The sequence below is a fragment of the Mytilus edulis genome, chromosome 2 (genome assembly GCF_963676685.1).
Source record: "Mytilus edulis chromosome 2, xbMytEdul2.2, whole genome shotgun sequence".
In the NCBI taxonomy this organism is placed as follows: Eukaryota; Metazoa; Mollusca; class Bivalvia; order Mytilida; family Mytilidae; genus Mytilus; species Mytilus edulis.
The window spans coordinates 8206058-8233562 of NC_092345.1; the positions used below are offsets into that span (position 1 = coordinate 8206058).

At 32.3% G+C, this 27505-nt stretch overlaps 1 protein-coding gene across 1 annotated transcript; it reads right to left on the reverse strand.

Annotated features, from left to right (window-relative positions):
- Positions 1-175: 175 nt before the first annotated feature.
- Positions 176-27504, reverse strand: LOC139511364 (superkiller complex protein 2-like). Its single transcript, XM_071298027.1, has 24 exons — positions 27321-27504; positions 24629-24733; positions 23855-23972; positions 23014-23128; positions 18329-18400; positions 17064-17266; positions 16516-16572; positions 15644-15778; positions 15163-15308; positions 14334-14480; positions 13552-13636; positions 12523-12629; positions 12011-12157; positions 10945-11038; positions 9764-9976; positions 9277-9387; positions 8445-8675; positions 6253-6528; positions 5022-5395; positions 4215-4425; positions 2689-2799; positions 2159-2377; positions 781-918; positions 176-394 (listed from the first exon to the last, which is right to left on the reverse strand). The coding sequence occupies exons 2-24, from the start codon at positions 24727-24729 to the stop codon at positions 194-196; spliced, it is 3612 nt and encodes a 1203-aa protein (XP_071154128.1). The 5' UTR covers positions 24730-24733; positions 27321-27504; the 3' UTR covers positions 176-193.
- Position 27505: the final 1 nt, after the last annotated feature.

The following is a 27505-nucleotide window of genomic DNA, read 5'->3' on the forward strand; positions in this document are numbered from 1 at the left end:
GATATAGTAGAAGTTCAACTTTTCCAAATTTCATGAAGCTCTGATTAGTTGCTCCTGTGAAAAATGCTACCATATTTTATGGAAAAGATATACCGACAAAAACACTAAAGGATGGAAGGATGTAAATCATTTTAACTACTCCAAGTATAACTACAAATGACTGATCCAAGAGGTGTTATCACTATGCAATATTTTATTGAGTATATAATGAAGCAGCAAAAACAATATCCCTTTTCACCATAGATGAGGCTTCCTCCATTTTCTGATAAAGAACAGGATCTCCTATAATTCTGGCAGCATTTCTGACATCTCGTAATGTTTCATTTAGTCTCTGTATACATCTCACAATTATTCCTTCTTGTACATCTGTTAAGTTTGTTATTTCAGAAAAGGGCTGCAAAATAATATTAATTGTTTCAACAAAATGTATGAAGTGATAGTGCATCACTGAAATCAGTCTGTATTCTATTGTTCATGTCTATGATACATTATATGAAAACATACTTTTGGTGGTGTTCTAATGAAGTGTGTTACTACAATAAAAATTTATCTTTTTTACTCTAAAATAATACAATCAGCAATTGTTTACATTAATAATTTACATCCTTCAAAAGTCAGATTTCACTTATTATTTTTCAATTTGGTAGATAATGAATAGCAATTCAACAGGTCAAAGAACACAAATAAAGTACATACAGTTGTGTGTTCTTTGATGGTTTTTTTCCTATCAAACAACAGTTAAATTTATAAACAGACATTAATGCTGTGGAAATTATTTACCAATCCTCTTGCCCACTCAAATACAACTTCCATCAAATTAAATTTGAATTCTTCCTCATAATCTATAGGAGCTTGTATTCCAAACTGTCTCTGTAGAAGGTCAATCTTCCTGGCTATACCAAGGATCTTCTCTTTTCCCTACAAACAATCTTATTATATTAAGCATGTCCAGAAAGTTTTATTATTTATACTAGATGTCCATATGGAAAGCAAAATTGTCATTAAAAGGAATTTACATGACCAACAGAAGTGAGAGACAAATCTCATTCATAAACTGAAATACTTTTAAATTTATTGATATATATGTAAATCACAGTGTTCTATATTCTAAAGGACACATTGAGTACTGTGGATTCATTAATATTCGTTAGATACCAATTTTCTTGAATTTTGTTGATACAGGTGAACCATGAATTTAAATGTTCAACTTATTTTAATTTTCTAAAGGTTAACTGCTACAATTGAGTTCTTGGTACAATAGATGTCAATTAGATAATACTTATATTAACAAGACACAGTCAGATTGAAAGCAAACTGAATTTTCCAGCATGAAAATAATATTGCAAAGGTAAGACCCCTTTTTGGCCCCAAAATATAACAGTTTTACAAAATTGTTAAAATGTAAACTTTTAGTTATTTATTGGACAGTTGAATGCTTCTGCTACATAAATATGGGCTGTTTTTGACAATACAATGCACATATATCGGGTTGTAGCACCATTAAGTCATGCTAAATTACTGAAATCTTCAAAATTCTATCATTTTAGTTAAATTTTAGACGGTTTCCTTGTAAAACGAAAGTGGCCGCATTCGTGTTCATCCTTAATATTGAAATGTAAGTTGTATTTTATGATAATACATAACATATATAAAGGTTGTGGATGAACATGTACACGGATGCGGCCACTTTCATTTTTGACAAAAACCATCTGAAAAGTGACGTTTTATGGCATATTTGAGAGATTTTTGATATTTGAGCTTGAATCAGATCGTTTTTAATGACTAAACCAGTTAAAATCTTTCACTTATACTAATTAAATCAAGTGAAATAGACACTTAAGTCTTTAAAAAGTGGTCAAAATCTTTCGTCAGATGAAACTGAAATTTGAGGCCAAAATGAGTCCTTACCGGACCTACTCCTTTGGACCCCCTATCAGGATCAAGTAAAAATAAAGGATTTTTTGTAGGGTTCAGAAATAATAAAGCTGAAGTCAATCTAAGTATCACTTTTTGCTACATGAAGGTCAATGACTAAACAATAATAAAATCTCGTCAAAGCCCCTGCTACCTGCCTGCTCACTGTACATTGTCAAATTTATAACCGATTATTTATTAAATGATATTTTCAGTTCATAATCCGGTATAAAACTAATCTCACCTGTACAAGGGTATCAATAAGTTTTGGTTCAGAGGCTCTCTTCTGTTCAAACACAACACATGACATTAATGCAGCAATCTCCGTTGGATGTAACTCAGTCAATGCATTCTCAAACACTAATTCTGTTATCATCAGTTCATGTGTACTGATCTCACAAGCCACACGACCTTTCAACTGGACTGCATTATGTTCATCTATGTAGTTCAAAGATTTTAGCACCTGAAAACAAAAATCTCAATTCAAATTCAAATATATTTTAATAGATTACCTTAGTTGAACTTGGCAAAAGATTCTTTTTATGCAACCAGTTTCCTGGTTTATAATTAGTGTGTTAGGCTTTTTTGCATGTAGGAAAGTAATGTAATTTTCAAGAAGAAGTACAAGGGTTACAAGCATGGGGAAACTAAGACTGGCCATCATGAACAATTCTGCCCAACTCGTTAAGATATACAACTATTGAGTTCAATAGTTTACCATTTCTAAGTTCTATTTTTAATTTATAATTTTACAGGTAAGTAGTTATAACATACCTCAATTCTTTGTTGATATTCTGGAAGCAGCATCAAACTTTCATCTGACAGTAAATATTTCAGATGTCTGTATTTAGTCCTTAATTCCATGTTACTGCTGTGTTCATCAAACTAAAACATAGATGGAATTTGTAACTTTCAATGTTTTTAAACTCTGTGTGTAGATGTTAAATTTTCACTCATTCTATTTGATTCAGTCACAAGTTACCCTATCAAAACTTAGGGTAAATCAGAGAACTGTGGTTAATTTTTTCAGTAGGTTCCAATTTTTGTGATGAATGGAAGAAAATTGTATATTTTTGGATACTTGATTTTGTGATTTGGCCAAAGTTTGCCTATAAGGAATATTGATTTTTTTCACACATTTAATATGTTCCTCAACATCCACAGAACCTATGAACATTCTCTTTTTGTCACATTCCTCATTTCCATTCTCAATTTTACATTTGTACCCAACATTACAAATAATGAAGAATCCTCAAGTAAATATAATTTTGACTTCCACCAAACACTTAAAATTGATAATGGAAATTACTTATTTGTATCCCCACACAATAAAACCCTAATTCTATGTTACTTCTATGTATATCAAGCTCCTGGCGATTGCATTTAAAACCAGATGTGCCTGTACAACATCAATGGCAGGAGGTTCAATGCTAAATTTGCAAAGTTTAAAGCATGAATGAGCCCAGACATATGCCAGACCAAAATTTTAAGTTGTTTTAGTTTATATAATAGTGATTTTGTGCTTAAATGAATAAATTTGCTGATGATGGAAGATGTTTGGTATTCTATAAGATCATAAATTATCCAATGTGTACTCTATAGTCTATCTTGAGAAGAAGTTTGGTAACACTGGATTCTGATACTGATACAGTAAATAAAGTAATTTTGATTGCATTTATTTTTGTGATATCTGCCCAACAGACATGAATGAAAAATCAATTTTTAAAACTTAAAAAAATGCTGCCTACAAGTTAAGCTGTCAAAATGTAAAATTTTATTTTTTAAAACTTATCCTGAAACAATTTTTGCAATAACAAATCTACACATCTAAAGTATTTAAGTGTCTACTCTGTAGCATATATATGTATATATTTTTTAAATATGTCTGAACAAGTGGCAACTTTTTGTCAGATCCATCCATTGGATCACCAGTGAAGTGATACATGGGCCACAGCTGAAAAAACATTTTATATTCATAGCTACTTGAATATCATTACAGTCAATTTTTTGTTCTTCCCTCCCCTGGATTTGAACTCATGCTAATTGGAAATCAAGACAACAACACATGCACTGTGTCCAGCACTCTAGACCACTAGGACACATATATTTTTATATACATAAGAAGATTAATAAAAGATAAAAACGGTTTCAATACATCACTTTTACTAGTACTTTCACTGCTTTCACAGATCTTCAGGTAATGTGACTTGTATACATAAGTATAATACAAATCAATTGATTGATGTTAATATATATATATCTGAGGTAGTAGAGTAGAAAAAGATTTGAATGACACTTACATGTTCTTGAAATCTAAGACAGTTTATACATTGAAATGATGTAAATGTCTGCTCCATAGCCTGTATAGATCTAAACTGTTCTACTAATTCAATGTCTCTGATATGTAAATCTTTAACAGGGTCCAGTCCTGGTAGGCCGTCAGAATTAGTTTCTGTTAAACGTAATAATTCTTGTGTTGCTATAGAAACTGATTGGCCAGGAGGATCATCTCTAAAAAATAAAAAAAAAAAAGTTACAGAACAATGAAAAAATTTCAATTATAAACAGAAAGGATACCAGGATATAGAATACAACATCTAAATAGTAATATAATCACTCCTATTGAAGGTAATCAAGAAATAATTACAAAAAAAACATCTAATGAAACTCTGATAATTTCAAAATTTGAGTGATTGTTTGTAGTTTTTTCATGGTAAATCCAGACTTCTGGCTTCAAGTTAAAGTTGAAAATGCTTGTAAATAATTCTAAAACACTTCAGGAGTGTTAAAATTTATTGGTTATCAATATTCTATACTGTATATAACTTCTGTCTAGTTTTTATTTTTTTGTGGACCATAAAAACCCAAATTTAGTATTATTCATGGCAAACAAATAATTTTCATGTATTTCGTGGTACAAATGTATAGGTAAACAATTAATTTGAATGTCTAACAAAGGTTATATTTTTAAAGGCTTGTAAGCAAAATTTGACAAAACAAAGCAAATCCACTATCCAGTGTATCCACTAATATATAATATACAAAAGAATCCACAGTATTCGATGACAGGCAAATAAACTCATATAGTCAAGCAGTGTTAAACTTACTTAAATCTAGGCTGTTGTCTTTTCTTTAAATCATTAATTATTTTATCTGCATCAACTCTTATGGTCTTGGTAGTAACAATGCTAACATTAGCAGCTTTCACTTGTACTAACTCATGCCAGCATGGACTTTCAGGTATAAATAGTGTATTTCCTAATACCGGAGAAATCTTATCATATTTAGTTAGATCTTCTTTAGATAGAGTTACTCCCCTTTTTTCACATATTGCTAAGCAAGTAAATGCCCTTTCATTGTTTGTACCTACAGATGAGTTCAATACAACAGCGACAACATTTTTGCGTAGGTTGTCATTTATTACAATAACACGTCCAGCTGTAAGTGATTTAATGGCCGCTGGATGAGACAAAACAACAGCCTACAAAATAAACAATCAAATATGAATTGTACAATAAAAGAGAGTAAATAAAGTAAGGTTACAGTATTATACAGTGTTAAATACTACTTTTTATTTTTTATATAAGTTATTATTAAAAAAAAATTTTTTTTCACAGGAGGTGTGCAAAGGGTCATATTTAGACTGAATTTTTACAAAATCCTGTTGTTGTTTTTTTGTCGTATGTGAATGGTTTTAAATATCATGTCTTTCAATTATTGTAAAAATTTCTGCTATTTTTAAAGGATTTAAAAATTGGCATGATCTAATACATGTAATTTTTTAGAAGGCAAACAAGAATGTGTCCCATGTACACAGATGCCGCATCCGCATTATCATTTTCTATGTTCATTGGACCATGAAATTGGGATAAAATCTCTAATTTGTAGGACGGTCATTTCATAGGGAACATGTTTACTAAGTTTCAAGTTGATTGGACTTTAACTTCATAAAAAAACTACCTAGACCCAAAACTTTAACCTGAAGCGGGACGGACAGATGGATGGACAGACAGACGAACAAAATGACTGAAGTACAGACCAGAAAATATAATGCCCATAAATGGGGCATAAAAACAATTTCTTAAATAATTTTCAGTGAAAAGTATTAAAAATAAACAAGCAATACTGTGGTAAATCATTAAGTTGGTATAAAGGAATGTCATAGAGATTGAAATAATATTTTAAACTAAAATTATTTTTTAAATGCTAAGATCCATTTACTTTTTATGCTAAATAACACTGTAGTATACTTTTAAAATGCAAAATGGAAGTGCAGGCTTCCTCGTGTATATCACAATATCATAGGAACTATATACAAATAACTTTCCCCTGCCTTACCTGTATTTTTTTCTTGAGCTGGTGATAATCTTTACAAGTTTGGTAATACATTTCCAAGTCTATAGAACACATATAACACTCTATATCCTTTACTTTAGCTATTTCTTTATACAGTTTATCCATGTCCTCTTTATGTTTGACTTTATCCTTCTGTGAATGAAACTCAGAAAAACTTCTTTTAATCATGTCCTCAACTTTCAGCTGTTCAACTCTAAGTAGATTTAGTATCATAGAATATGTCAGTCGGAACTGAGATTCTAGTTTGGTTGGTTTTCCCTAAAATAAATCATAATAAGGAAGTTTACTGTGGATTTTTTAATCGTTCTTTGGGTATTAATTTTCAGAGATTTTGAGTAGATAATTGTGACCATAGAAAATAAGGAGATGTGGTATGATTGGAAATAAAACAAGATTAAAAAAAAGAAAGATAAATAGAGAATACCATATGGCTTTTTCAATCTCACATCTGTATCAACCGGAGACACCAATATAATACCAAGAGCTCTGCTCAAGGGATTATATTGGTTGAGGGTTGATACGGTGTGTGATATTGAAAAAGCCATATCATATACACTTTATTATATACATATACCTCAAGTAGATGTTTTTTATGTGACACGACGTCATACAGATAAGGAGGTTTGAAATGACGTCATACAGATTATAGGTTTGACATCACTTGATGAAAGCCTTTGCAACAGTGACTGCATTCGATGACGTGACGTCATACAGATTAAAGGTGTGATAAAGCTTTTGCAACCATGTTGATATAGATATCATCACGGGTGGCTGATACAGCACGCTTACCATTGATTGTATTACACATACAATTTATCTGTATTTACTACTAAGTATATAATAAAATCCATTATACTTATAGGTCACCAAGATAAAAGCCATTATACTTATAGGTCACCATATGTCCTCGTGTTTTGCTACAGAAACACAAAACATGTTGTACTAATGAACCAATAAACAAAGGAAACAATATCTTTCATATTCAAAGAAATTATTAAATGTTATTATCATATACTTAGCATTGATATGATAACTTTTGCATATGTGTAATGAGCGGAAGTACACAAGCCATAATTTCCCACCCGGGCTGATAACCCATATCAGGTGCATCTCGTGCACCAAACCCATAATAGTGCCTCTCGTGCAAGTTACTTCCGGTGTTTCCGGTATAGGTTGTTTACTTTTCCATTGTGACGTCAGATGTTTTTATGACGTCAAAATTTTCGGGAACTTTTGTTGGGATAGTTTAATACTTGCTAACAAAATGCCATTGACAATAATGAATCATTTTATAGTACAGCAAACATGGAGTAGTAATGATCGTAAAACTCTTCCAAATTTTCAATGTTTCAAAATGCCTCTATAGGAAATGTTACCATAAATATATAAGGAGTTAATGATGCTGTTGTTGGACAACTATAGTATATTTGATTCATAGTTTTAATTTTCTTTATAAAATGTTTGACTGTTTTAGCTATTGCATTAGTTTATTTGCCTTACATAAAACTATTGTCGGAAGTATATGATAAAGCGATTAATACATGGCCTTTTCCATATCAGCCTGGGTATCATCCCGAGACCCCCATATCAGCCCGAGACAGGGTCGAGGTGCTGATATGGGTCGAGGGATGATACCCAGGCTGATATGGAAAAGGCCATGTATTAATCTCTATATAAAGTTCCCTCTCTGAATGTGGAGGAGTTATAGATAATTGGTGGACAGACTAATGCATAGAAAAACATGGGATAAATAGCCAATATACATCCATTATGATTGTGTAATAAAGCAAGCTTAAGGTCTCATATTAACTCACTAGCATCATTTTCTGTAGATCCTACAACTCTGGAATATCTCCTTTACAGAGCATTAAAACAGATTAACTCACCAACATCATCTTCTGTAGATCTGAAACCACTGGAATATCTCCTTTACAGAGCATTATAACAGATTAACTCACCAACATCATCTTCTGTAGATCTGACTACACTGGAATATCTCCTTTACAGAGCATTAAAACAGATTAACTCACCAACATCATCTTCTGTAGATCTGACAACACTGGAATATCTCCTTTACAGAGCATTAAAACAGATTAACTCACCAACATCATCTTCTGTAGATCTGACAACACTGGAATATCTCCTTTACAGAGCATTATAACAGATTAACTCACCAACATCATCTTCTGTAGATCTGACACCACTGGAATATCTCCTTTACAGAGCATTATAACAGTTCCTGTTGTATCAAGTCCACGTCTTCCAGCACGTCCTGCCATTTGTATATACTCTCCAGGAAGTAGGTCACGGAACCCTGTGCCATCATGTTTACGTGCTGTATCAAACACAACTGTTCTGGCTGGCATATTTAACCCCATAGCAAATGTCTCAGTCGCAAATAGAACCTGTCAATAAATTGATACAAGCTATCAACCCATAAATTTAAATTAATTTAAAAGCTAATAGTAAGAGGAAAAATGCCACTTTCTAGATAGTAGATTGTTTAAACACTTGTCATATCTAAGCATCAGTAATTTACTGAAAACCAACTTACGGTATTCTTGTGGATTCTTTATTTTGCGTTTTACCCTTTCTTGTGTACTTCACGGCTATTTAATTTCGCATTTTCTAATTGACTTGATTTAGTTTGATAATGAAAGATCAACGTTTTACATTTTTTTGACACTTTTGTGATATTTTTCTACTCGCGAAAGTAGTCAAAATAAATTGCTTGCAAAAATAAGTTGGATTACAGTATGTTTGGTTGAGATATTAGTTCTTTCAAATGTCTCTTTTATGTATGGAACTCCATTATTATTTATTTATAATGAATCCATCATATTAAGCTATTAGGAGAATCTACTTCTTCTTTTTTGTTTTTTCTGTTGTATTTAACTATATTCTGGAATTATGCAGTTCAAGAGTTAAGTACCCATGTGGAATTTATTGAGGAAAGGATATGATAGAATTTTGAAAGGCCTTTTCCAGAATAACATTTTGACCTACTTTGACAAGACCTTTCTGGAACAACATTTCTACCACTTCTTTCAGTATTGGTAATATACCACTGTGATGAACACCAAGTCCTCTCTTAAGTATATCTTCCATCTGTGTTATCTGTTAAAAACACATAAAACATCTGTAGCTTAAAAATGATAGGCAACTTTAAAGATGTATGATTTTCCTTTAACTGTATATAATATCAAAGTTCATTTTTACAAAAATTCAAATAGGCAAGTAGACAACAACTGATTCTGTGGAAATTTTTTATTTCCTGAAGCTTTTAACTTTAATCAAACTTATGAATCATCAGATATGAACACCAAATAATGAAGTTATATGGCTGTATGCCTATCAGTTTCGAGAACCAATAATGCAAACATGGACACGGACACTGTCCCTATCTTTTTCAACTGTAGTGATTTAATAAGGCAGAATTCAATGCTTACACAATAAAATATATTTTAGATAATACCTTCAATTAAATATTTACCTGAGGTAGTTTCTGATCAGTTCCCTTCAATCTATTAATAGATTTATGAAAGAAAATATGTATTTCACTTTTTTCCTTCTGGTCAGTAAGGTCCAAACTTCCTAGATTATTGGCTGTTTCCTCTATTCTCTTTTTAGAAAATATAAAAGATACAACAGGTAGCTTGTCCTTCTTTTTCAACATATCAATCAGGGATATCCAGATATTTTTGTCCTGAAAATTAAAAAAAAACAGATTTCATCTGTTAACGACTTATGCATGTGAATTCATTTATTTTCCTTGGTAAAAATGTTTGTGTTTTGAGTAGAATTGTTTTTTTATTGCAGATCATTTTTCGTATTTTTGCAACTTTCTGAGTACACTCTTATAGAAAATTTACGCCTACCGGTATTTGAATATTAAAATTTGTAGTTCACCTATATCAAAGAATTTCAGAAGAATTGGTATCCCATAAATAATAATGAATCCACACTCCACAATTCACAAATCATTGATACCTTTGACTTATAATGTTGCAGTTAAAATTCTCCTGCTTTTTATTCAAGATCAAATTTATAAAAAAATGTCTTTTCTGCATATATAATTTTCCCTGTATAGTAAGAATGTGTTAACATTTTCATTGATACAAACAACAAATGTATAAAAATTCTCCATGGACTCAACATGTTTGTATAAGATGGGGACAGATAACAGTATGAGCAAACACAATTACCAACCCCTTACATATTTAGTGCCATCAACTACATACATCAATTGTTCATCACTTTTGTTTTAAGATATTGCCAAAGTTTAGTATTCATAGGGCATCAATGTTAGTATATTTTGTAGTTAAATTAAACTTTGATTTTTATATGTAACAAACAGACAGGTTTCCATTGGTTTGGTATGTTCAGAAACAGAAGTTTGGTATGTTTAGAAACAGAAGTTTGGTATGTTTAGAAACAGAAGTTTGGTATGTTTAGAAACAGAAGTTTGGTATGTTTAGAAACAGAAGTTAATTAACATTTTAACCAGTAGTTTTCTATCAAACTATCAAATTGACCTAAGCAAATTAAATTACTTCAAAAGTTGCAAAACTTACAAATCAGCAAATTATTTTATTTAGTTAATTTTTTTCAAAAATTTGGACAAAAAGTACTGCATTACGCTGAACTCCTTTATGACTGCTATAAACTTTTTACCTGGTTTGGATGACCTCCCCTTTGACCTTTTGCTCCAAAATTCTGTGATGCCTTACTAGTTCTTTCTTTCTTGGCATCCACTGCCTTGTTATACCTGTGTAAAAGTTATGACAAGTAAATATCAGAATAATATCTATTAATAGCAACCCAAGATTTTTCTTAAAATGTCTTGTATCAAGTCAGGAGTATAGCAGTTGTTATCAAATAGTTCATTTCTATGTAAGTTAGCTGTTTTGGGTGTTATTTTTTAAGTTCACTTCAGTGTTCCTGTTTGTTTGTTTAATCTTTAAATATAAATACATGTATCCCCCAATCTAAAACTGTTTCTCATGATCAACGGGTGCTATAAACAGTTTCGTACTAAAAACTAGGGGTATTTCCCCAGTGAGATTTACATACTGATGGAATTCCCTGCTATTTATATACCACTAAATGAAAAAGTTGATTGTTTTTTATGTGAAAAACATATATTGAAGTTCAATTAAAATGCCACTTTTGTCAAGATTTAAAAAAAAAAATGTTTTTGTGACTTCCTACTATATGGGAGGCAACTCCATAAACAGCTGATTTTCACCTGTTGCAAAAAGCACTTTGATTTGTCAGGTAAGATAGCTCCTTTCGGAGCAGGCGAACGTAGGCTGAAACTACATTTTCTTAAATCAGCCGGATAAGCTCTTCGAAATGCATATTATAAGAAATCTCAAATATATGCACAGGTTACTGATCTGTGTGTCCAAAGGTGGTCTGTTTTTAAGGTTTTTTAGGGGGAAAATGCCTAATTTCCAGCTGATAACTTGTACCAATTTGCATGTTTAAACAAGAGATGTTGGATTTTTTTTTATTTATTCAGAAAGTTCATAGAATTATCTTTCCATTGATGTATAGATATCTATATAACTATGAATATCTGACTTCTGCATGATGGGTCCACTATTACATGCCCTGTTACAGAATGACGTCACGTAAAAAACTGTTGATTGCACCCTATGAGAGGCAATTGATAACTAGTTCAATAATTGTTCTCAGTATTTAGAAAGTCTGCAAAGGATTCCTTTAATATACATACCCTCCAATCTGGAATTGTTTCTTGTGATCCAGTATAAGAAACAATTGACTGCTAGTTTTATTACTGTTCCCTGTGTATAGATAGTGTTCCAAAGGTACTGGTCTCTTAAGGGTACTAATCACATATATTTTCTTCCTTTTTGTCCTCCTAGCAATATAAACACATACGCACAATGTTATGTCGTGATAAGGCAAATATACAAAGAAGAACAGTTGGTTTGAAGGTCTAAAGAAGATGATCAATAGGAATACAAATTATCTGACAAAATGAGATACAACTCTTCATAGATACCAAGATTAAAATTTTTAATGCCAGATGATTATCATGCCTACAAAAGACTCATCAGTGAAGCTCGAATAAAAAAAGTTAAACAGGACAAATAAAGTATAAAGCTGAAAAGGATTGAGAACACAAAATACTGAAAGATTTAGTCAAATACAGCCAAATCTATTCTTGGGTTAGAAAATCTTTAAAAAATGTTCACAAACATATATGTACTATTAATGTCTTACCCAATCCAATCTGCAAACTCCAAAGTATTGGGTACAGTTGCACTCAGTAAAATTATGTTTACATGCTGAGGTAACATAATGAGGACTTCCTCCCATACAACTCCTCTCTGTTCAAATAAACATCAGTAATATTATGTTTTAAATTCACTTAGAGACTTAGGTAACAATAAGGTTATCTCCCTTCAGCTGTTCTAACAAAAATAATATCAATGAAGTATAATTGTTGTCCTTGGTTGATGTCTGTCAGATGTCATATCTGATGTTTTGTTTGTGTAATGTTAAATGTTATACCCTTAATTCAGGCTGTTATTTTTTGTTGTTGGATTGTTTCACATTATATTCTGTTGGATTGGTTCACATTTATATGATATTCTGTTGGATTGTTTCACATTATTATATTCTGTTGAATTGTTTCACATTTATATGATATTTTGTTGGATTGTTTCACATTTATATGATATTTTGTTGGATTGTTTCACATTTATATGATATTTTGTTGGATTGTTTCACATTTATATGATATTTTGTTGGATTGTTTCACATTTATATGATATTTTGTTGGATTGTTTCACATTTATATGATATTTTGTTGGATTGTTTTACATTATTATATTCTGTTGAACTGTTTCACATTTACATGATATTCTGTTGGATTATTTCACATTATGATATTCTGTTGGAAAGTAGTAGCTTCTCTAAGGTATGAATTTTGCTCATTAATGAAGGCCACACTGAAAACTAAAGCGGTTCTCATCCTTATACTTTGGTTTTTGGTGGATAGCTGTCTCATAAAAAATTTACACTTATATCTTGTGTTAAAGACTTATCACATCAAGTGTTTATAACACATCTCTAATTGGCTGAATGTATGTAAGAGGGGTGCAATTAACTTATCGGACAATTACTTTATTACTGTCTATCCAGCAATACTGTGATAAAGTTATATAAAAATTTGTTAAATCCAAATTGATCTATCTCACTATACAACAATAATATATTCCTACACCCTACAGCTACAATGCTTCTTACCTCAGCATCATTTATGTAATGTACTTCATCAAAGATGACCCATTCTAAATCTCTGATCACATCTGATCCATTGTATAACATTGACCTAAAATAGATAAAATATCTTACACAATGTAAAAGTCTTACTGAGCAAGCTCACTTACCAACAAACCCTACATTAACAATATAGAAAATATAGAAATTCCTCTTCATTCTAAATATTCTCTACATCAGATTTTCTGGTAAACTTAACTGATCCAGGTTTCGGTATAAGTTAACCTTTATTCTAATTGAAAGCAATTACCAAAAACAAGAGTGGACACACAGAAATGTCTTGCCTGTCATGTATTTGTATTGAAAGTAAATGCTACAAGACATACATTATACATTTTAAGCTGTAAATAATGAGATAATGTCACTGCTGCTGATGCCTGTATGAACACTAAGACTGCTGCTAGTCAACAATAAACATGTTTTGTTCAGGTGTATATTTTTTTTAAATTTCTATTTCAAAGTTCATAAAAAGATGATTTTATACTGCATCTGGACTAATTCTGTATTACAAAATTCAGTATTATCAACACTTGAACGACTGAGCCATACAAGTGCTGTTCCATTGCTTTTTGTTTTGTCAAGTATGTAAAGGGAATTAGTGATATGAATTAATACACCAAATCCTGTCTTTTCCTTTACTCATACTTTTACTAGGTAAAGTCAGCACACATTGTAGGATAAACACTTCAATAGTGAATCTGGTCATATGCTTAATTGCAGTCCTGAGATAACATGTAAATACTACCCACCTGAGAATTTCAGTGGTCATTATAAGACATGCACTTTCTTGATGGATCTGGACATCTCCTGTAATCAATCCCACATCAACAAAGGTCTGTTTAAAGTCTCTGTATTTCTGGTTTGACAAAGCTTTGATTGGAGATGTGTAAATTGTTCTGCAATATAAAATGGTTGTTTGTAGATACTATCAAGATATATAATAAAAGGATAATAAAAGAAACAGCAACCCAACACTAGAGATTCACCAAAGATATCATCTTCATTGTCATTATGTGCTTTTGTTAGTTTTTCCCCCGGTATTTTCAAATAGGACCAATGGATTTAAATAACACTGCTGTCCTAAAATCATAGCAACATAGCAAATGTACAGAGACATTCTTATAAAGTCTATTCATATAGCACCATAGTAAACCAGATAATAAAAGTGGCACATATTTCAGCATTTATTGGGTTGAACATAAATCTAGGGTGCTCGCATAAAGCAGCTTAACTGCTTAAAAATAGTGTCATGGTACAAGCAACAGTAATAACATATTCAGATATTTTCCTCCCTTCTGAAGTGAAAGGATTGATGTTATATTGACATACCTTGCTACCTGCTTCAGTGGCAGGCCAATAGACCTTATCGCTCTTTGTGAATCTGTGACATATGACCTTAGAATTTGAACTATTGACCTCAAATAACAATTACTGTTCCTTTGTGGCATCATACATTATCCTTGCATGCCAAAATTTTGCAGGAAATTCTTGAATTTTTAGTAATTGTGGACAAATAGCAATAAGGTGTATAGCAGAATTTACATTTGATATCACCCTGCTGAGTTTTTAGTGACATACCTTGTCATGTGCTTGAGTGACAGGGCTATAGCATATTCAGCTATAACAGTCTTCCCAGCTGATGTGTGTGCTGCTATAAAGACACTATCATGATTCTCTAGGTGAAGTATAGCTTGCTTCTGGAAGACATCCAATTCAAAGGGCCACTGAAATAAAATCAAAAAGTTTTTGTCTTTATCCTTTTAATAACTTAATTTATCAAAAATCGTCCGTAATATCATCTACTATAATTCCACTTTTTTGGTTATTCAAAGAGATCTTTCATGAAATCAAAGTTCTGCTTAAACACTACATTCTCCTTCCTCTCCGGCACAGACATTATCCTATGTAACAGGCCTTATAAGGAACAGTTTTATTATAATCATAATCAAGATGGTTCATATCTTCAATGGCCAATTATAAAACCACATTAAATTATCAAAAGAAAGGTCAGCATCAGTTCTACATTCTCACTGCTCATTTATTGGAAATACTATCTTACCTTGTATGCCATATCAGGAATCCTCTTGTAGAAGTCATCCACTGGGTGATCTATATCCACATTAATGGCCCATTCCTCCTTGACTGGAGCTGGTACTGGTTTAGTTTCATCTGCAGTGCTAGTAGTAATTGTCGCCTATAATATAATTTCCATTATCAATCAAAATGATAAAGCCAATGTTAACCCAGTTCTTTTTAATTTTCTCTTTAAAAGGTCCTTGAACGTTTGTATTGTAATGGTTATCTAAGGAGGCATATGAAGATATTTTTTAGATGTATTAAAAAGGTATGGGACCAAATAATATTAGGTTCATTTTTGTCTTAATATAGTATCATTTGTATGGTCTTTTTTGTAGTGTGTTTGGTAATTGTCTTTTTTGTCTAACATATGAATATATATTTAAAACTACATCTTCAACAATTTACAAATTTCCTATAGGCTTGTATGTAGACTTTGACAAAACTATAAAATCAAATAGTCACACAAATGAAGGTTTACCTCAATCCAACAAAAAATGGTACTCTTACAGCAGATTTCACTGAGTATGTAGCCAAAGGTAGTATCTTTGGTTAGCTTGCTTGTTAGCTGAACTGTGAATTCATTATCAGGTCAGGTATACTACCCTTCTTTCGAAGTAGCCTAGTCCAACAGACAGATAGATTGGTTATCTGCTGGACTAGTCTACTCTTAAAGGAGGGTAGTTTACCTTACCTAACAATGACCTCACGGTTCAGCTAACAAGCAAGCTAACCAACGAGACTACCTTTGGATACACACTCAATGAAATCTGCTGTAAAAATAAATCAATTCACACTTTGCACTATAGTGATATTCCCTCAAATATTAAACAATTAGAAAATGCTATAACTTACAGAGACAATTTCATCCATACTTTCACTTCCAGATACTGTGATTGGTTCACTTGTCTCCTATAAACAAAGATATATATTTTACACGCTCTTTATGCAAATTTGTATACTTTTAATTTCAAATATAATAATATTACAATTAATATTCTAACACAAGGTGAGCTGTAAACACATTTATCTATATGGGAATACATAAAAACAATGCCAATTTTATTTTTATGAATGAGTTGCACCTAGGTCAACTGGTGTAAACGTCATAAACTTACAATCTGTTCTGAATGTGGGTTACAACATAAGCAATGTGACATAGAATATTTACAGGAAAGTGCAAGAATTCAAAAGTCATGTAGAGTTGAATGAGAGACTTCATTTTTACAAGTCTGGTCTTAGCTAATTAACTATTTAGTCTTCAGTTTTCTATATTTTGTTATGTGAAGTTGTTTTTCATTTCTTAAAATGGTCTTTTTCTTTTTTTCCATGATGTCAGTATATTTTCTATTTATGAGTTTGAATGTCCTAATGGTATCTATCACCTCTCTTGTGATTCTTACCTCTTTGGAATCCTGCTTAACCTCTTCTTCATCTTTTCCCCAGTCACCTAAATCATCAAAGTCCTGGGTCAGGATATCTGTTAGATTTATAACAGTGGGTGTGGTCTCTTCTGAGGTTGGCATTTCTGGAATAGACTCTTCTTTGGAATTTGTAGTCTTGAATGTCATCCCTGAACTCATACCAGGGGCTACTGTTAGAAAATCTAAAACAGAAATATTTTCATTAAAAATGATATATTCATCATTAAAATCATAACATGGACTAATCTTAAAATCTAAAATGACATCTTATTAAAAAGATAAACAGGGCTTACTAACAGCAGAATTGAAAAGTGAAAATAAAAAATTCAAATCTGCACAATTGAAATAAAAAAATTCTAATCTTTTATATTAGTGTTCGTACACTTTTGCCTCACAGGTTACTCGGATAATCGTTCAACCAATTAACGGTAGTTTAAGTTGATGTTTGAAGGCCTTATTCATAGTACCCTACACATAGATATAAGAAGATGTGGTATGAGTGTCAATGACACAACCTTCCATCCAAGTCATACATTTACGATTTTATAATACGATGAATTGAATTTTGTCCTTTGGTATTATAAGGCTTGTCTGTGAAGATTCCTGATGAAGTTTGACTTTTGATAATCAAATACACAGTATTAAATATTTAGCATTTGTACTAACTTCAGATTAAAAAATAAGAAAAAACCTTTTTGAACTTGTATAATTTAATATGTCTGAAACTGATAATTCTTTCATTTTACTCGCCAAACATAATGCGGAGTGTTTCGATTTGAAATGATAAGCCAAAGCTTGTTACTCGTACTATCAAACATTCACATTGGTTTGCATTTCGCAATTTTTGAGTTAGCATTTCGTTTAAAGTATGACAAACACTTGAATGAAGGAGATTGTACATTCAGATGTGAGTCTACACAATATAAGAACAAATAAATAAAATCATAAAATTTAATCGTATTAATGATTTAAAGTAAATGTTAGAAAAACATGTATACTAATTATGTTTCCTTAAGATATTTCCCCCAACATACAAGTTCTAATTAATTTTATATTTTTGAATTAACAATAGCAATCAATATACTGGATAATTGATCTGTCAAATTGATTACCACTACAACAAGTTTTCGGTATTCGGTCGTTCAAACTGTTAACCGTTTAATCGTTGACAACACTAGTTTATATGTACAAATGTGAAGATGATATAGATATGTCTGTAATCTATATATAATTAATGTTCCTACCTTTTTCCCGAAGTAAATTATCAAATGAAGAATTTTCATTTAAATTATCTATATCTGGTTCATCCAGACCTCCTGAAAAAGACAAAATACATTATCATTAGAATAATCAGTAAAATTTAGAGCTTGACATATCAGATTTTTTAGTACAGCATATTGACCTATATGTCCTTTGGTTTTAAAGGTTATTGTCATTCAATTTTCAAATATTTATGTATTACACAATTACTTTATTCATATTTTTATAACCTTCAGCTTTCAGAAAAAGATACGAACTCTAAACCAGATGCTCCGCAGGGCGCAGTTTTATACGACCACAGAGGTTGAATCCTGAACAGTTGGGGCAAGTATGGACACAACATTCAAGCTTGATACAGCTTTGAATTTGGATTGTGATTATACAGTTGACACAAAATAGGTTTCTGACACAGAATAAATGTGGTCTAAGAACTTAAACTTAAAAAATTATAAAATTTTAAATTGGTCATTTACCTATTATGGTTCTCAATATCCAAAATCTAAATACATGGTTAGATTGAGCATATCAAAGAACCCCAAGAATTCAATTTTTGATGAAATCAAATAATGTTCACTTTTGGACACTTTAGACCTCAAGGTGGACCAATTTGATATCTGGGCCCAAATATTAAAAATCTAAATACATGGTAAGACTCAGCATATTGAAGAACCCCATATATTCAATTTTTGTTGAAATCAAACAAAGTTTAATTTGGGACCCCGATTTGGACCAACTTGAAAATTGGGCCCATAATCAAAAATCTAAGTACATGCATACCTGCCAACTTTTTAAAATGCCCATGGGGGTTTTGCGTGCAAGGTGGCTCTTATAATTCTAAAAAAACCTTCAAATGTGTATTAATGTTGTTTTTTGGCTTCTTCATACTATTAAAAGCCTATAGCAATTGTAAAATTAACTGTTTTGTTTAAAATTTTACACAAAATTGCTGTTACAAAATTTTCATTAGGGTGCTTTCATGAGGGAAATCCCCCAAAATTAGTGACAGTTGGCAGGTATGTACATGTTTAGATTCAACATATCAAAGAACCCCAACAATTCAAATTTTGTTAAAATCAAACTAAGTTTAATTTTGGTCCCTTTGGACCGTAATGTAGACCAATTTGAAAACGGGACCAAAATTTAAGAATCTAAATACATGGTTAGATTTGGCATATAAAAGACCCCCATTAATTCAATTTTTGATGAAATCAAACAAAGTTTAATGTTGGACCCTTTAGGCCCCTAATTCCTAAACTGTTGGGACCAAAACTCCACAAATCAATCCCAACCTTCCTTTTGTGGTCATAAACCTTTTATGCATACCTAAGCAAGCCCATATTGAAGAGTGTACAGGATCTCCTAATACATAATTGTCTTACCTGGCCAGAAAGGATTATGTGTTCTGGATCTCCTAATATATAGTTGTCTTACCTGGCCAGAAAAGATTATGTGTTCTGGATCTCCTAATACATAATTGTCTTACCTGGCCAGAAAGGATTATGTGTTCTGGATCTCCTAATACATAATTGTCTTACCTGGCCAGAAAAGATTATGTGTTCTGGATCTCCTAATACATAATTGTCTTACCTGGCCAGAAAGGATTATGTGTTCTGGATCTCCTAATATATAGTTGTCTTACCAGGCCAGAAAGGATAATGTGTTCTGGATCCCTTAATATATAGTTGTCTTACCTGGCCAGAAAAGATTATGTGTTCTGGATCTCCTAATACATGATTGTCTTACCTGGCCAGAAAAGATTATGTGTGCTGTATCTCCTAATATATAGTTGTCTTACCAGGCCAGAAAGGATTATGTGTGCTGTATCTCCTAATATATAGCTGTCTTACCTGGCCAGAAAAGATTATGTGTTCTGGATCTCCTAATACATAATTGTCTTACCTGGCCAGAAAAGATTATGTGTGCTGTATCTCCTAATATATAGTTGTCTTACCAGGCCAGAAAAGATTATGTGTTTTGGATCTCCTAATACATAATTGTCTTACCAGGCCAGAAAGGATTATGTGTGCTGTATCTCCTAATATACAGTTGTCTTACCTGGCCAGAAAGGATTATTGTGTTCTGGATCTCCTAATATATAGTTGTCTTACCTGGCCAGAAAAGATTATGTGTTCTGGATCTCCTAATATATAGTTGTCTTACCTGGCCAGAAAAGATTATGTGTTCTGGATCTCCTAATATACAGTTGTCTTACCTGGCCAGAAAAGATTATTGTGTTCTGGATCTCCTAATATATAGTTGTCTTACCTGGCCAGAAAAGATTATGTGTGCTGTATCTCCTAATATACAGTTGTCTTACCAGGCCAGAAAGGATTATGTGTGCTGTATCTCCTAATATATAGTTGTCTTACCTGGCCAGAAAAGATTATGTGTTCTGGATCTCCTAATACATAATTGTCTTACCTGGCCAGAAAAGATTATGTGTTCTGGATCTCCTAATACATGATTGTCTTACCTGGCCAGAAAAGATTATGTGTGCTGTATCTCCTAATATATAGTTGTCTTACCAGGCCAGAAAGGATTATGTGTGCTGTATCTCCTAATATATAGCTGTCTTACCTGGCCAGAAAAGATTATGTGTTCTGGATCTCCTAATACATAATTGTCTTACCTGGCCAGAAAAGATTATGTGTGCTGTATCTCCTAATATATAGTTGTCTTACCAGGCCAGAAAAGATTATGTGTTTTGGATCTCCTAATACATAATTGTCTTACCAGGCCAGAAAGGATTATGTGTGCTGTATCTCCTAATATACAGTTGTCTTACCTGGCCAGAAAGGATTATTGTGTTCTGGATCTCCTAATATATAGTTGTCTTACCTGGCCAGAAAAGATTATGTGTTCTGGATCTCCTAATATATAGTTGTCTTACCTGGCCAGAAAAGATTATGTGTTCTGGATCTCCTAATATACAGTTGTCTTACCTGGCAAGAAAAGATTATTGTGTTCTGGATCTCCTAATATATAGTTGTCTTACCTGGCCAGAAAAGATTATGTGTGCTGTATCTCCTAATATACAGTTGTCTTACCAGGCAAGAAAGGATTATGTGTGCTGTATCTCCTAATATATAGTTGTCTTACCTGGCCAGAAAAGATTATGTGTTCTGGATCTCCTAATACATAATTGTCTTACCAGGCCAGAAAGGATTATGTGTTCTGGATCTCCTAATACATAATTGTCTTACCAGGCCAGAAAGGATTATGTGTGCTGTATCTCCTAATATATAGTTGTCTTACCTGGCCAGAAAAGATTATGTGTTCTGGATCTCCTAATACATAATTGTCTTACCTGGCCAGAAAGGATTATGTGTTCTGGATCTCCTAATACATAATTGTCTTACCTGGCCAGAAAAGATTATGTGTTCTGGATCTCCTAATACATAATTGTCTTACCTGGCCAGAAAGGATAATGTGTTCTGGATCCCTTAATATATAGTTGTCTTACCTGGCCAGAAAAGATTATGTGTTCTGGATCTCCTAATACATGATTGTCTTACCTGGCCAGAAAAGATTATGTGTGCTATATCTCCTAATATATAGTTGTCTTACCAGGCCAGAAAGGATTATGTGTGCTGTATCTCCTAATATATAGTTGTCTTACCTGGCCAGAAAAGATTATGTGTTCTGGATCTCCTAATACATAATTGTCTTACCTGGCCAGAAAAGATTATGTGTGCTGTATCTCCTAATATATAGTTGTCTTACCAGGCCAGAAAAGATTATGTGTTTTGGATCTCCTAATACATAATTGTCTTACCAGGCCAGAAAGGATTATGTGTGCTGTATCTCCTAATATACAGTTGTCTTACCTGGCCCGAAAGGATTATTGTGTTCTGGATCTCCTAATACATGTATATAGTTGTCTTACCTGGCCAGAAAAGATTATGTGTTCTGGATCTCCTAATATATAGTTGTCTTACCTGGCCAGAAAAGATTATGTGTTCTGGATCTCCTAATATACAGTTGTCTTACCTGGCCAGAAAAGATTATTGTGTTCTGGATCTCCTAATATATAGTTGTCTTACCTGGCCAGAAAAGATTATGTGTGCTGTATCTCCTAATATACAGTTGTCTTACCAGGCCAGAAAGGATTATGTGTGCTGTATCTCCTAATATATAGTTGTCTTACCTGGCCAGAAAAGATTATGTGTTCTGGATCTCCTAATACATAATTGTCTTACCAGGCCAGAAAGGATTATGTGTGCTGTATCTCCTAATATATAGTTGTCTTACCTGGCCAGAAAGGATTATTGTGTTCTGGATCTCCTAATATATAGTTGTCTTACCTGGCCAGAAAAGATTATGTGTTCTGGATCTCCTAATATACAGTTGTCTTACCAGGCCAGAAAGGATTATGTGTGCTGTATCTCCTAATATATAGTTGTCTTACCTGGCCAGAAAAGATTATGTGTTCTGGATCTCCTAATATATAATTGTCTTACCAGGCCAGAAAGGATTATGTGTGCTGTATCTCTTAATATACAGTTGTCTTACTGGCCAGAAAGGATTAATGTGTTCTGGATCTCCTAATATATAGTTGTCTTACCAGGCCAGAAAAGATTATGTGTGCTGTATCTCCTAATATATAGTTGTCTTACCTGGCCAGAAAGGATTATTGTGTTCTTGATCTCCTAATATAAAGTTGTCTTACCTGGCCAGAAAGGATTATGTGTGCTGTATCCCCTAACATCCAACATAACTGGTCCAGGTTGTCGTTTAAGTGATAATGAATTTCTGGCATTTTCACTGATATTAGCAAGATATTCCTGAAAAAAAACCATATAATAACCTACACCTATGTTTTACTATAAGTTACCTGCCTGTAAAAGTACACAGCTTTCATTGGATACTTGTTTAATGTGTAACTGTGCACAATAGCTAACTTTAGCCTAGGATTAAAACTTTCAATAAGAACTTTCACTTAATTCCTTACTATTTGTTTGAAAATTTTCTGGGGACATTTTGCTGTGACGCCAACATATATATGTTTGTTTTTAAATTTTAACTACATGTATATTGGGCTATGAAACATAAATTATCCATACTTTAATTAGGAATTCAATAATGAAATCATTAAGTGATGCAAGTAGCTTAGTTTCTTTTGTTACCTATTTTGAGTTTAACTGTGCAGATTGCTGTGTGTTTGTTTATTCTACATTGGCTAGAGGTATAGAGGAGGGTAGAGATCTCACAAAACATGTTTAACCCCTCCATATTTTGCACCTGTCCCAAGTCAGGAGCCTCTGGGCTTTGTTAGTCTTGTATGTTAGTTCATTTATAATAATGTTTCAGAGTTAAGTGTGACATCCATTTCATTGAAGGAGTACACATTTTTGTTTGGGGGCCAGCTGAAGCATGCCACATGGTGAGGGATTTTCTCCCTAAATTGAATACCCATTGGTGGCCTTCAGCTGTTATCTGCTCTTTGGTCAGGTTGTTGTCTCTTTGTCACATACCTCATTTCCATTCTCAATTTTATGTAGAAAAATTACCTCTTTATAACCTAACAATACACCAGTAGTAGGATTTCTCACTACATCTATTTTGGTTTGACAAGGACAAACATCTGAAGAGTACAAATTCTCTGGGCAAGGTTCTCTCTTCCAGAATCTAAAAAATAAAATTTCAAATTTAAATGTTGTTTTTTTTTATAAAAATATCTTACAGGAAACAAATTACACAATATCTTTTACATCGTGATAAATATGATGAAACTGAAAATACATGTATATGATTTCCCAAGTTCTTTTTAATTTCTGCATGTTTACACTGTTGCTACAGTAAATTGTTAATTTACCAAAATATGTTAATATTATAAAGGGAAAGATACCAAATTGAGAATAAATACCAGACCAACAAAATAATAACAAACACTGAAACAGCTAAAATTGAAAAATATATAAAGGTTTCTCATTTTTTATAAGGATTAGACCGTTGGTTTTCCCGTTTGAATGGTTTTAAACTAGTAATTTTGGGGCCCTTTATAGCTTGTTGTTCGGTGTGATCCAAGGCTCCGTGTTGAAGGCCGTACATTGACCTATAATGGTTTACTTTAATAAATTGTTATTTGGATGGAGAATTGTCTCATTGGCACTCACACCACATCTTCCTATATCTATCTCTCTATAAATATAGTAATTTACTCACTTTCTATTGATTTCTGTTCCGTGAGTTCATACTTTCTTAATTCAAACTTCTAGTAAGTAGATTCACATAAGACTTATAGATACTTATAAATATTATTTACAGATAATTCACCAGCTTACTTTTGACTTCTGTTGATACTATTAATAGGTAAGTCATCAATACATGTCAGATATTCTTCTAATTCTTCTTTCCATTCTTCCATAGCTGTCTTTTCTGTCATCTGTCTATAAAAGGTTAAAAAAAAATTAGTCTTATGATGAAGGTATTGATACTTTCTTTTATTTCAATCATTTGCTCCACTAAAATTCTCCTAAAAATTAAGTTTTTATAAAATTGTACTTAGTTGCAAAATTATACCTCTATAATTAATCTTACTGTATTGAATACGTCAAATTCAGTATAAGGGGTATGATAGCCAATGAGAAAACTGTCCACCATGATAACCATAGAATAAATAGTCCTTCTCTGAATATTCTGTGCATTGAGTTTGTGTACTTCGATGTTAAATCATAATACAGTTGCCTACTTGTTTCTTAAGTTAGAATTAAAACTCATTAAATGTTATTATAGTACGTAACACTATTGTTTCAGATAAGGGAGAAGGTTTCCTGCCATTAAAACGATTAATCCCACTGCAATTGATTGCAACTGTCCTATAAATCAGGAATCTGATGTTCAGTAGTTGATGTTTGATGTTTGTTGATGTGGTTCATAAGTGTTTTTTGTTTCTTGTTTTTTCGAATGCTAGTCAATTCGTTCCAAGTCCGATTCGTTCCAAGCCAGTTCGTTCCAGATTTGGACAATTCGTACCAAGTCAATTGTCAATTCGTTCCAACTGATTTATTTCATTATTTATCAGATCAGACTTAACAATGTGTTCCACCTGATTAAGTTCATTATTAAATCAGACTTAACAATTTGTTCCAACTTTTTTATAATGTATATGTCCGTATATCACTCACTGTATATGTGTAAATCAACCTACAGTGCACGGCAAAAATCGGCCATTCCTTGTCCATTTTTTTCTGTATATTTCATCAGAGACATATAATATGTCTCTGATTTCATATAAAAGATCATTTTTCATACTTTGAATGCATTAACAACTGTTATGCGCACATCATAGAAATACAAAAATCAATTATAATGATAACTAAGTAATTTAAATTGATAGCGCTGAAGGGTTTGGTGGAAAATATCCGACTCGAACAAAAAACCTTCTTAATTCTGACCATTTTCAGTTTATGGGTTCTACATCAATTTCATGTATTAATTCAGAGTCAGTTTTATTTAAATGGTTAATATTGTTTATTATTGTATAGCAATATAATATTTCTCACAGAACGTAACCAAAAGTTAGCGTGCAATAAATTCTAATATTGCACTAGTGCAATAAATCTTCAAAATTCATGACGTCATCAACGTTTAAATCTTAGTTTAAACCAATTTTTTACTTTCAAATATTATATTGCTATACAATAAAAGGGTTATTGCATGAATATTGGGGAATATTGTCCCTCGTAGAACATATATTGCACTCGCAAGCTCGTGCAATTTAAAATTCTACTCGGGACAATATTCCCCAATATTCATGCAATAACCCTATAATACTGTTCTTGAATAAGTTGGAACGAACTGTCCAGTTTTTGGAAAAGTTGGAACGAACTGACCAAGCAATTTGGGACGAATTTGTTGGTACGAATCAGAGTTGGAACGAATCATCCAGATACCGTTTGTTCATATGGTTTTCCTGTTTGAATGGTTTTACACTAGTAAAATTTTGGGCCCTTTATAGCTTGCTGTTTAGTGTGAGCCAAGGCTCCCTGTTGAAGACCATACCTTGACCTATAAATAATGGTTTACTTATATTAATTGTGACTTGGATGGAGAGTTGTCTCATTGGCACGCATACCACATCTTCCTATATCTATATACAATATCATTAAACAAATTGCTTCTCTTTGAAAAATTGAACTTTTGCATTGAAAAAAACATGCTCTAAGGCAGTCAGTGAGCCCCATTTCTGGATCTGCCACTGCATTGGATATTTGTGTATCCTGCATAATCAAGAGAACACACATGTTTTCTTTCTTACTATCAAATGGAGGTTGTCAAAGTAAAGGATTCAGTGACTTCTGTAATGTAATAAATAAAATCCATCCTCTGTAAAATATTGTCTAGCCCTGGGCTATGTAAATAAGAAGATGTGATATAGAAGAGGGCAATAATGGTCTTTACTGTCAGGTGTCGAAAGGTCATTTTCGGCTACTGTTAGTGTCAAACTGGTAATAATTTTACCGTGATTCGTTAAAGTTCTCAAATAATTGTTGTCACGGTCATTTTGGAAATAAATTAATGTGATTCATCAAAATGAATTGATTTTTTAAAAGAAAGTGCATTTATTGTTATGCACTACTGTAAAAATACCATGAACATCATTTGGCAAGTATTTGTGTTTTTAAACAAATAAACAAATTACCCTCCAGAGACGTCATATTATTTGGACTAGCTTTAGGCCTGATTTTGTTTCACAAAAATCATATAGTTATTATGACTAAAAGTTTGTATTCTAAAATCATGAAAATTAATTTTATTTTTTAATAAATTTGACTAAGGATTTTCTAGAAAAAAATCCTTGAAGAAAACACATAACGAGATACAAAATTATATAAATAGACAAAAGATTCTGGGATGGTTTTTTTTTGTATCTGCCTTAGAGTAGTGAAATATACTTATTGCTGATTGTGTGCCTATCTGAGTATCTGTAATCTGAAAATTTAGGACTTGAATTGAATATGATATCAAACTTACAAAGCTGTTCTAACTTATGTATTAAGTACGTGCATTTCAAGTAAGAAATGCAATCAGAAAAGCTACTGTCACATCTTTAACTAAACGAAACCATTCTGAAGCCTTCTCAGTCGACACTGTCTGTGTCTGTGGCACCGGGTGTTGTGTCAACTTTCACTTTGAAAATTACACCGGTTCCGACTCTA

Coding starts and splice junctions, on each gene's coding strand:
- LOC139511364 (XM_071298027.1), bottom strand. CDS start 24,729: ATGACAGAAAAGACAGCTATGGAAGAATGGAAAGAAGAATTAGAAGAA. Junction 16,573..17,063: donor TTAAGCAGGATTCCAAAGAG/GTAAGAATCACA, acceptor CTTTGTTTATAG/GAGACAAGTGAACCAATCAC. Junction 12,630..13,551: donor ATTACATAAATGATGCTGAG/GTAAGAAGCATT, acceptor TTATTTGAACAG/AGAGGAGTTGTATGGGAGGA.